The 13072-nt window shown below is 32.6% G+C and overlaps 1 protein-coding gene across 1 annotated transcript in view; it reads right to left on the reverse strand.

The window, feature by feature from the left end:
• The window catches only part of LOC128985962 (calcium uniporter protein, mitochondrial), a 301746-nt gene continuing 288674 nt past the window's right edge, over nucleotides 1-13072 (reverse strand). The window contains exons 6-9 of the mRNA XM_054405975.1: nucleotides 11852-11973; nucleotides 10253-10399; nucleotides 8057-8260; nucleotides 1-4773 (exon numbers count right to left, since the gene is read on the reverse strand). Coding sequence (XP_054261950.1) covers nucleotides 4522-4773; nucleotides 8057-8260; nucleotides 10253-10399; nucleotides 11852-11973 — 725 coding nt within the window. The 3' untranslated portion in view covers nucleotides 1-4521. The remainder of the gene's footprint in view (nucleotides 4774-8056; nucleotides 8261-10252; nucleotides 10400-11851; nucleotides 11974-13072) is intronic.

Genomic DNA, 13072 nt, shown 5'->3' on the forward strand with positions numbered 1-13072 from the left:
TTAGCTATGTATATAATTTTATTTGAACGTTTCAATATGCAATAACAGGAAAGTTGTTCTCACTTAAATATAGATTATGGATTTATGTTTAGAAAACTCTCAATCATCGTCGCTACGACGTTAAATATTCGTAGTAATAATTTTTTGTAACTTTTTGTCATTCTAGGGAAAAATTCATATTATATATCAATCGAAAACGATTTCTCGATAGTTAAACCTTAGTCTTAACAATACCAACAATAACAACATTCTTATAAGTAATAAATTCATCACATATTCGATAAGTTAAATTATAAAATTGATTGTGCGCACTAAGCCTAAGTAAGCTTAAAAACCCCTTCCAAAATGTGCCATAACTGTACATTATTTCCCGAAGCTGGTTAGAAAGTCAAAATGTGCAGAGCAGTGTACAGTGTACATGTAAAAGCCTAAACTCTACGGTTGAATATCTGCAATGTGCCCAAGGTACAAATAAAGGTAAACTCTAGGAGAAAACGGCAAAACTCGGCTGACTCCAGTTAATGACAGATAAATTATAAAACTTTTCAAAATTATGAGACAAAATTAAAACACTACACTTTTTGGAAAAGTTTTAGATAAAGTATATCAACAATGGACACAAATGTATAACATTAGTTAAAACATATATTTGTATAAAAATCCAAAAACATTTACTGACCTACTCTACTACCATGTATTTGTTAACATTATCTTTAGAAGACTATAAATTTACTCTAAGCTAAAGTCAATCTATAACGACTCCCATAGTCAATAGTGCAGATTCATAAATATAGTTTGTTAATATTCATTTAGTTAACCTTTTCTTGCATCTTTTAACCGATTTGAAATAGAAACAAAATTACAGAGTTTTATATCGTGAACACAGGAAGAAAGATTTTATGAAAATATACAACTAGCTATTTAATTAATTACAAACAAAAATAAATCTTTACATTTCTTTGACTACAACAAATTATCATATACATAAATCACTTATGTACTTCCAACACAGTCAAACGTTTCATAACACCATTCATTTTGTGCTACAACATTTTCGTGAAATCCGAAATTACAAACTAATAAAACCATTGAAAAATAAAATCTGGCAGCATTAACAACACATTTTTACACTGTTACGGAACGACCCATATCACGGGATTCGGTAATAACAAGAAAAAATAGCACTAGCGAACTGTCAGATAACTTGTGGTCAAATGGCAGCGAGAATCACAAACGATCAAGCATTGAGCAAAGCGAACTAACGTCCTACCTGGTCGTACAATCCAGTCCTCTAGTTACATTATGTTGATATATCTCCGAGTCATTAGTCTATAATGGTATAAAGTTAATAAATACTACTATGTATTATTTAAACATCGAGAAAGAATCTTACAAAATGTACATCATGGCAACTCTTACCGACAAATATTTTACAGAACAAGACCTTTTGGTATAACAAGCACCAGAGAGAAAAGTAACAATCACTTTGAGAGAAGACCCAACAAAGAATACAAGTATTACCTTTTGTGCTTAACACTTACGTTACATAATTTTTGTTCACGTTTTTAGACTTGTAAACAAAAATGTAACAGTAGAAATGGTATGTTATTGAACTTGTTTGCTAATTTCAGGATAAAAAGAACTTTTCAATTTTGGACTAACTTATTATTGGAATAATTAGAAGCCGGATTAATTTTGAAGCTACAAAAGATTTCAATTTACCAAGACCGAAGTTGACACAGCTATACATGCTTCCTCATATAAATACTCGTTAATAGGAGAACATTTAAAAGACAGTTTGTGCTCTAGCGAAATGTTAAAACATATTATTTTTTCAGAGATAACACAATTAATTTTGATGAGCAGCACTTTTGTGCACAGTAATTCTCAGTTAACTCAGCACATATGTGCGGCTAATACTGAGTTACAGTAACACAAGTACGCGGTCAGTACTTCAGTCTTGTACATATAAAATAGCTATTACTAGGGCGTTAAGTGACTTTTTTCAACACAAGCTCAGGAAAGCAAGGGTGGAGAAGATACTTTTTGCTCATGTGATGAACTATATCATAGATAAAACATACTCCCTTGGTAGATTCGTCATCCTTATGGAACAGCTGAAGCCAATTAATATTGTTAGTTCTGTACGTCGCACTGTAGAGGTCGTGTTTTGTTTACAATTTGTTTCTTGTTATTTGAGTCATTTAAATCCTCGTTTAACCAAATAAAACGATCTAATCATAAACAATAACTGGTCTCCTAGATAGATAACCAAATCAAGAAATTAACCCTAAAATAACAGAAAAAAGTTTGTCTGCACTACCGATCAGTGTCGACGTACATGAACTGGACACGAAAAACAAACTTCAAAATTTACAATGGGATGAAAAGTCTACTTGTGTTGGTTAGTCTATGATTATATTTTTTTGTCATATTGCACCAACAAGCTTAGTTACAAAACAAAAATAGTTTTCATGTAAAGATAAGCTCCCAAATTAACTTCCATCTTGTTTTGAATTGTTGTTAACAAGCAGCTCTGTTCAACCATTTTGTCTATCACAATTGTGTTGTGTGTCCATTCATCGATACTAACTAACTACCTATTGATATTCTGTATCAATAGTTCTCTTGAATTTCTTAGGCTTCCCGTGTCATTCATCTCATTAGATTCAACGTAAACAAAATTCAATCCAGTCGGCTACAATGAACAATTTGTAGCTTGCAAGACGAAGGGGCGTAAGTCAAAATGATATTAATATTCACTTATGCTCCTTCGTCTTGCAAGCGTTGAATTGATTGAAAACAATTAATACAACTGATTGCTTACAACTTACAACCGTAGTTAAGAAGTAAGAAAAATTTAAAACTGACGTGATCTACAACAGCTGGTTTTTACTCCCTAAGGAGCAAAATAGTTACTTTAGAAGCACAATTTATACATTGAAAACAGTTGTTTTTGCTGCAGTATGACAAAAATTAATGTTATAGGATTGTATTATTTTTCTAGATAACAATCAAATTACCTGTTGTTTATAATTACATATTTTAACATAAACAACTTGTGCATTCAGTGCTGATTTGAAATAAATACAAGTCAGAAGCACACATATGAATTATAAGTTAGAGATATTGAAGAAAATAAATGTTCTTTCATAAATAAATGCTTAAACAGTAAACACTATAAGGAGGTAAATTCTTATATAATATGACATTGTAGTATTGTATATTTGACTAGTTACAGAAATGATTCTTTCAGTAAACCTTTTACGCTTTTACGCTATGATTTGTTACTAGTAAAAATGCATTTTCTATTATTTTATATGAATGAATACTCAATTAGTTCCTATTATTAAAATACTGGATAAATATATGTGTATTGAATTGTTAACATATATTTACATATTTTTAATGGCTTAACAATTTTTAGTTTCCATTTTTAATAGGTCATTTTAAAAAGCGTTCAATTTTCAGATCCTACATAAACTTGCCCAGCAGCCTAAGTGGAACCGAATCATCTGATTATTCGTTCAAATTTGAGTTACCATTTGCACTAACAGCTGGATTAGGACATTGGACAGATGAGTAGGTTTGATATGTCTCTACAGAGTCTACAAGGCACAACTAATGTTAATCACAAAGATAATGCAACTAAATTTATTTTGTAGCTTAAACTGTTTATGTTGTAATCAATAAATCCCAATCATTCTATGGCTTTCCAAAAAGACAAATTAATCTCCTTCAACAAAAAAGATTTCACATTTCACACTATGTAGAAAAGTCGACATGATTAAATTTGAATATTGCAAGGACAATCACAATGCTGAAGCTGTGTTTACAGTAAAAAAATACTCTAAAAGGGGATCAATAAAAAAAAGTATTTTTGTAAACAGCCATAAAAACATATTTGTCTTGCTATTATTTGTCATAGTGTGCATTTCATAGTGAATAGCCAGCCTCATATAAATAAGAAAATAATGATAAAGATCATTTTGTAACTACAGCTTGTTTATAAACAGTTCAGAGTAAACAGTTTGTACATGCAAACATCTGGGAAGAAGGTAAGCATTAAGTATTTATAGAGGAAAACAGACAAACACGATCTAACGTCCTGGATAAGATCACAGAGCTCGAGTATACAGTATACTACTTCACCAGATAATAGAAGGGTAGCATATAAACAAATATTCTGGTATGGGGGAAGAGACAATGCCTATTGAAAGAATATAAAAATCAATATATGTTTGGTGAGACTTGACAGTGTATAAAACTTAAACTTATATTTTAATAACACAATGCCTTTGGAGCACATTAGGGAATAAATGAATTTCATCTCAATTTTATGATTACTTTTAAAAATCCGTTAAGATTTAGGAGTGACTTAAGTCTTTTAGTAACGCAACTCAAAGCGTTCGATACAGCTTAAGCGACAAAATACTCAGGATATTTCTCGATTCGTTCGTTCCTTAGTTAAGTACGTTACATCATCTCTTCCCGTTCCGCAGTTCACTCAAACTATAGACGTTATTTTTTTCTCGCTTTGTTCAATAGAGACTTGAGTCTATCGAGGGGAGATGTTTTCATGTCTAGAGCTGAGAGATATCTCGGAGGGAGGTGAACTTGCAGCGGATCTCGCAATCGTGTCAGGTCGAGTTCGGTTTTAGCAATTTCGTCCTTAAGGGCGTTGTACTGGTCGAGGTCGAGTCCGATCTTGCGAGCTCGCTTGTGGAGGATAATGAGGTGTTGGCGATCTCGGACATCGGGCAGGATGTACTCCTACAACAGTGACACAACAGCTGATCATAAATGGTTAAACTAGGGAATAGCTTCAACAACCTCTTAACCTCTCTGAGAAGTCTGAGAATTTAGGAAAAAATATAAGTGTTAAGTTTTGTGATCTTTTTATTTATCTTTTAGCCCCTGGACTATAATTTTCTAACTGAACACTCATTAAGTGCAGGCCAAGTTATCAGTAAATTGCCGGTTTTTCTGAGAGGAGTCAGAGATTTTATGATGGTTTGAGACTGGACCCAGCTGTTCTTGATGGAATTTTTAATTATCTTAGTGGTACCAGTGGGCTCATTGAATTTAAAATTTTAGAAATACATAGAAAATATAAATATAACACAGTGCCACGTTACAATATAATAATTGAAACATCTTAAGAACTACAAAAATTGTATATTACACTTTTAACACTTTTTAAACAATTATAATGGAAAAAGTAATGATGAAGGTGAGCCAATGCAACATTTTTGTTTTAATACCTAGCTCTCAGCATAACAGCATGCCACCTTTGGGATTCCCTACCCTAGACTATCAGGTACTTAGAATCCTGTCCTGACGGCGTACTACCTTGATAGGATGGCCATGGCTTGGTGCGATGGCCTGCGTTAGGCATGGTGTGGTGGAGAGAGACTGTGTGTGGGTGAATGTGTTTGTTTAGGTATTATGATTTTGTCACTCCTTAATACCTAAACAAAACATACACTTTCACCCACACACAGTCTCTCTCCTCCACACCATACCTAACGAACACCATCGCGCCAAGCCATGGCCATCCGATCAAGGTAGTACGGTACGCCGTCAAACCGGGATTCTAAGTACCTGTTAGTCTAGAGTTATTATTTAGTTTTGAATTTAAATCATGTTTGTAAAAATCATAGTTTAGTTTATATTTATATTGGCAATATTAACTGTGAGACAGGACCATGTGAGTCTAATGTTCGCATCAATAAATATTTGTAATTTAATTTTTCTCTTCCTCTGTTCTGTAGAGGTCTTCCACCAACATTGAGTTGTAATGCCACTATGCGCTCCTTGTTCAAAGTTTTCCAGCATACTATTACAATCATATATGTATAGTGTAAAATACAACTGTGAGGGAAAGGTAGTTGAAGATATAAAAATAATAAAATAAATAAATCGAAGGACCAGCCTAAATTAGGCAAAGAAAAAAATGCTAAATGAAGCAATTCAAAATTGATATTGTTGGGATTGGTCAGCTAAATATTTTACATAAATAAATTATATAAAAGAAGAAACAAGACAAGTTTCAATTTTTATATACAATGTTGTTCAATTTCTGAGAGTAAATTTGTCAAAAAAAAACCTTATATTGAAACTCATCGAGAATGTCAATCATTATTTTTTCAAGTTCATTGATGGAACCGTCTTGATAGATTCTTAGCTTCTTGAGGTATTTAAGTTCAAGTTCATTCCTGTCTTGATGATTAAAATATCACTTAAAAAATGTCTTTTCTTTCATGTAGAATTTAACAATGTTCACAATACGGATTGTATAATGTAGTTTAAAGTAAAATGAGTAATATTTGCTTAACCCTCCGAGTGTCCCTTGTTTTGGCCTTAATGTCTGCCTATTTTTTGCTCATTTGCAAGGTTTCATTAAAACGGATCTGAGAAGCTTGAAAACAATGTTAATTATACTGTTCTATATACCATTTTCTTTGGAAAATCATGGGCTTCAATATTATACATAAAACATAAGGAACATTTGTTTCAAAAAATTTGTTTAGGTAAAAAAAGAATATTTTGGAAAATTTTCAAAAAAAAATAAGTTTGCGCTCAATGAAATTGTATAAATTATAGGCCTATAAATATTTGAAAATAGCCACTTTGTTCTAAATTTTATGAAGATTACAAATACATAATAATATAAGGAAGTAGATTTGCAAATAAATAAGTTATGGGCAAAAAACAGATTTCAGTACATAGCGTTTAGCTAAGAATGCATAGCCTAACCACAGCTAGGAATCTGGCTGATAATTTACATCAATATCACTACCTACTTCTTCAGGATCATCAACCAGCCATTCAAAATCACTTAAATCTTCTTATAATGCACCACGTATATCACTACTTTTGATTTTTAACACTAAAACAATGATAAACGTAATAAAACACATCAGTCATCGGTTCAAGGTTAACCAAGCTGTTTACAAATACGCACGTCAGCTGTCTGCTACAATATTTTCGGAACTAAAATGAAAAGCGCTTAGAGACAGACCTCCGGAGAAAGCTCTGAATCTGTAAAATAAAACGATACCTAACTCGATCCAGTTCAATCCGATTTTGTCAGTCATAGAGCCTTTGTCGTAAACAGTGTTTGTGGGTCGCTGCAGCGACACAAAACACTACACTAAGTGTGTTATGTGTCGCTGCAGCGACAAATAACACTCGGAGGGTTAAATCCCATGAAAAATTGTATGTGGGTTTTAAAATAAAATTGAAAATAAAAATGATATGTAGTGATTGTACTGAAGATAGAAATACAATGTTTTTTTTATAATAATCAAAAATATGATGTAAATAAACATTAAATTAAATAACTTTCAGCTATCAAGAAATTGGGATGTGAAAGAAAAATAGGAAATTGCATTTAGAACAAAGAGGAAATAAAATTATAATATATTTAAATCAATTTTGAATAAAAGTATGGAAAAGTGATGAACTAGTACGCAACAACAACACTATCTACGTAAGGTTAAACTGAGCTAAAAAAAGGAAATAAAATAAACAAAAAGTACACCTGATTTAAATGAAGAAATGAAATAACAACATAGAAATAAGCAAAGCTGATTTGGGTTTTACATAAGTGTGGAAAACTGTAAAAAGGGATTGTGACTAAGAGAGATATGGCAAAAATGAATAGGATTTTCAGAAGGTTTCTTGTCAAGACAAAAATTTTAAGTATATAACCATGTACTTAAAATCTTGTTAAGTTCATCGGTACTTTTATTAATTTGATATAGTTGGTCCTAGCTAAAGGACCAACTGTTCTTAAGCTAGGTTTTCCTAGGCGCCGAAGCAGAGTGTGGAAAGCAGGATCCGCTCTCCTCGTTTGTAAGTAATTTATTGGTACTGTTTTCACAGAAGCGGAGCAGACACCACTAAAATCGCTTCTCCACACTCCACTCTTCGCATTCTGCCCTTCTTCTGCCCCGCTTCTGCATAGTAGTAGTAGTAACAAATCTATTCATCACTAATCCTTCACTCATATAGCAGGTAATGTAATGTAAGGCAGACTGAGGCAGCTCACCTGTTTGGTAAGTACGTAGTAAGCGTAGGCAGCCATGGCCGTTCCGTAGGTGACAAAGTATGTGACCGGCTCCATGATGTCCCAAGAGTATTCCCACCACGTGAGCCTGGCCAGTATCCCAAACTGAACTCCCATCAGTCCCAGTCCGACCCACGTCAGAGCGTTGGTACGTCTACACGCCAGCATCTCAAGGTCTTGTCTTTTCTGCAACAAACCAGTGAGATCTCTGTGTTTAGTGACTGATGCTTAGTGTTCAAAAATCTGTTGTACAATAATTTCATATGTAATACAAACATTAAAAACTGTTACTTTTATGGCGTTCCATGTTCTATCCCTGTAGGTTGTGTTGTAATTTCTAACTTACTTTCACCTTGCCTGCCTTATTTGTTCATAACAAATGATTGATGTCATATTAATATACTCTTGTGAGTACTCATTCAATTTTTGGTTCTATCTTGTTCCTAATTAGGCTAATTTGTGTTATACCTTAAACTGTCTCGTATTCATATAAAGGGTGGTCCATAAATAACGTATCATTTTTAACAAGTGTCAATCAGCTGTTAATAAGCGTTGAATTTTCTTTGTTGTATTAAACACAAACAAATGTCATACCATTTGAGTAATCATGGTTTGTTTGTTGGACAGTACAACATTGTGCCTTTTGCATTGAAGCCTATTTAAGAAATAACAAGTCTGCGATTGTGACTCAGCGGTTATTTTGAAATCATTTTAACGTCCGTCATCATGGTACGGTTCCCTCTAAGAATACTATCAATAGGTGGGTGTTTAATTCAAGAACTAAGGGACCCGTTCTCAAGAATAAACCTCCAGGGAGGTCAAAATCTGTAGAGATGAGAACATCGCAAGAGTTCGGGAATCTGTTCTCCGAAATCCAAAAAGATCGGATTTTTGAAAGAAAACATTCTGTTGCTTTAAGTGTTTCTAGGACCAGTTTACATCGTATTTTTCACGAAGATTTAAATTTACATCAATACAAACTGGTTGTTGCACAGAAGCTCAATCAAGGTGACCCTAGACTACGTCTGGTGTTTTGTCAAAGACTGTTTCAGCTGATTGAAGGCAAAACCCCTCTAGGGCGCCTTATAGTGTCAATCATGATTAATAAAAAAATGCAAAAAAAAAAAAAAAAAAAAATGATGGCTTCAATGCAAAAGGCACGGTGTTGTACTGTCCAACGATCCATGATTACTCAAATGGCATGACATTTGTTGTTGTTTAATACAACAATGAAAGTTCTACGACTAACAACAACTAATTGACATATGTTAAAAAATTATCCGTTATTTATGGACCAACCTTTACTAGGGAAATTAACCGTTGCAGTTTAGCTCTGCTAGTTTACCAACATCAGGTTGTATGGGCTGAATGCTGAACTAGATTTATTAATGACTTTTGTACGCTAACCCATATAAAGTTTGTTTATCCGAATAAAAATCGTGACCTAAAATCAAAATAGTTGACACTTATAATGGATAACTTGTAATGGTATTGGCTTACACACTGACTTCCTCATTTCCCTGACGTCAAACTGTGTTTTTTTTACAAAGGTAAATAAAGGACATTGTCTACCTGACAAAAACATTTAAAAATCAGGTAACAGTGGCAAAATAATTGATCAGACTACAATAATCTGTATTATATGTTTTACTTCGTACTTTAAAATTCAAATAATGTTTTTAGAAACATGTACAAGCATTATTAAAATAAGACAATAAACCTTAAAAAAAGAAGAAAAAACAACTGCCTTGACTAACCAAGAAATACATCCCTTATCTTAAGGGTGACAACCCTGTAGGGATTGTTTGCTTGTTATCTGTGTAAGCTACAAAGAGGTCAGCTGGTTTGTTTTGGTCATCGCACAACCCTCAGGCCACACTCCTTACAGAGCTTAATTAACAGAAGCTAATTAAACAAACAAACCACAGTTGTTGACTTTTGCAAGAAATTGTTTACAAAGAACATATCAGCTGGAAGAGACCCGGACCAAATTAAATGCTGATAACATTCTTTTTAACTTTTTAAAGTAATAAAACTTGGAGTGTGAGGTAATAAAAAAGGAATCCATTTAATAAGCCTGGTTATATATTCCCTAACAAAAGGTATACTCTAAGAAAATTACATTTTCATAAGCCTTCTTTACAGGATCTATAGAATGAGTAGATATTTCATCCTAACCTTTTCTAAGGGTTCTAATGCGACCCTCAGTTCCTCCAATTTTGTTAACAGCTCCCTCTCCTTCTTCAGTTGGTGTTCTTCTACATTTAGTGCTTCATATAATTGGTTAACTAAAGACCGGACATTGGATAACCTCTTGATTTCTTCCTGAAACAAAACATACATTTTATACATTACTGTCTGTAATTAGCCTACTATACATTTATTATTTACTACAACGCCCCTATGATGGAGGACCATGTGTGCCCTGTGCAATAGGATTTTCCTCACAGTGCTTGTTGCTTGAGCTCTACCTTCTTCGTCAATAAGTATGTTTCGGACACAACATACTAGACTGCCTGGGATGACTGTTGAAAGCGCACAGTCATCCCATAAGTTTCCTTTGTACCTTACTTCTCTGTGAGTTCTGTGTGAGTTGTCATTTTACTAAAGAGTTATGCTTGAATCAATGTAAACATTTTTAACTTTAGTGTGTTTTGATTCTTATGATGAAATGTACTAACAACATTGTTTTGACTTATGAGAAAAAAATGTCGCATAACTATAAATTTAATCTTATTTCTTTCAGAAAATTTGTTTGTATTTTTTAAAATTTAAATCATAAATATTTGGTGGAAAACAAGCAGGGTGACTTGGTTAATAGAGAAAAGTATGGCACAGTAAATATCACAGCACACTGCTAGGAAAAAGCAACTGCCATGCATTGTGATTTTAGGTTGGTAGAAGTGGCATTGTAGACATTGAGTTTCAGTCAAATTTCATCATTAGGAACATCTTTTTAACTTAGCTTATTCAATAACAGTTTAAAAGTTTTTTATTTTATTTTCTGAACTCAAACTAGTGTTTTGATGTTGAGCTGAAGTGGTGAAACTTCTATCAACCAAACGAGTTTATAAATGCCACACATTTTCTCTCACCTCTTCCCCTTCAACTACAACCAAAGCTTTTGATTCGTTTGTTCCGAAATTCAAGCCGAAAGAAGATAAAGAGTCCCAAACATAATTTACTGCTTGGTCATAAAGCGTTTGCCAATAATTTCTTTTAGGTTTAGAAATTGCAAAGCTTTTTTCGACCTAAAAAAACAAAGACTCAAATTTGTGAAAAAAAACACAAGTTTATTCTATGACAAAAGTTAATTAGAATAACAAAACATATTAGCTATAAATTTATTTTCAAACAAAAAAAGTCATGATGGAATCAAACTACAGTTATATGTATTAGAATTGTGCAGCCAAGCAAAAATTTACTATTAATTTAATTAATTAAAAAAAAATTATAAAAAACAACTTTTACAAAGGGAATTTAAATATACTGTAGTTTTCCTTTCTGATTGTTTGATCTTCCATATCAGCTTTATTTCACTAATCAAAAGTAACTCAGGATTGAATAAAACATAAAAAGATTGTGATTAAATATTCAAAACTTCAAAGGCTTAAAGTCTGTTAATACTTTAGTGATATCTTCAAGGAAGAAGGTGTTACTAGAGAAAAAAGGTCAATGATCTCCTTTATAACTCGTAAACCTCTGTGATACAAACTTACTTGCTAGTACTAGCCTACGTCAACAATCAATCTACCAAATATTAAATTTGTATATTACCTTTGAAAGTTTATCTTTTAATTCTGGTGTTTGGACAAGAAATTCTTTATCATTGACTGACAGCTTGAAATCTTCTTCCATGAGAGATTCTATCGAGTTGGAAGACGCTATTCGAACACCATCTGTTGAAAAAACAAGCAAAGGGGCATTATTTCACTATGAAATACGAATATATTTTATATAATTTAGAGTTAGTTGATAGGGTTTCATTAGAACAACTCTGTTAAATGTATTATTGTGTATTTCTTAATACAACATAGTACAACATAGCCCTACTTGATTCTTTTATGTTTATATCCACACAAAAACAGTGAGGTCAGAAAGTTTTGTAACACAATGTAAATGTAAATATGAAAGATGAGAAGGCGAGCTGAAGAGGTTGTTAGGGTTGAAAAGTTAATATTGGACCAAGTTAATGATGCCTCTATCTCCCTTCTAACCCCAAACTGAATACAATTATCTTTTACTTTGATGGTAATTATATTGAACAGTGGCTTTTGTTGTCAAATCAACTATTTTATGTTTCAAAAGATATATGAAATAGATGACACAATATTTCAGAGAAGAATGAATAGTGTAGTATTCCTCCAAGTAGCCACAAATTACTATTTCCATCTTATTGGGTATTAAAACCCAATTAAACTCACAAGCTTTTGTAAGGACTCGGGTATTGATAAATTATTAAAATTTTTAAAATGAAGATAGATAAATAAAATACAATTAATTAAGTATTTTCTCTTAGAAACAGTTATTTACTTTGATAGGACACTGAAATCCACTTTTAATGTCATGATTGTGTATTCAAAAACAAAAATACTATATTACAGAACAGTTTCGGACTTCACAAAGTTTTTCTGTTCTGATTATTGTGCTCATTTCTATGCTAACCATTTCTGACATATATAGCAGGATATATCAGAATATACCAAGAATATAGCGGAATATACCAATGATAGGATTATGTTGTTAACCTAAGTTTTTAGATTCTCAGACTTGAGTACAAGAGAGACAAGTTCAATTCTTAGGACTCACTTTAAAAGCGTTTTTGATTATTTCGCACAAAATATCAATGGCGTGGGAACTATCTTAAAAAATACCCCTGCCTCAGCAAGCCTGCAGACTGGGCAAGTTTCTATTTTGTATGATTAAATTTTAAGTAGCATTTTTCCTGAAACATCTCAGACTCATTTCCTATTTAAATTCATTAGATTTAACGAGTCC

Source organism: Macrosteles quadrilineatus, unplaced genomic scaffold, assembly GCF_028750875.1.
Source record: "Macrosteles quadrilineatus isolate MER2022 unplaced genomic scaffold, UCM_ALF_1.0 Scaffold_2__2_contigs__length_208266976, whole genome shotgun sequence".
Classification (NCBI taxonomy): Eukaryota; Metazoa; Arthropoda; class Insecta; order Hemiptera; family Cicadellidae; genus Macrosteles; species Macrosteles quadrilineatus.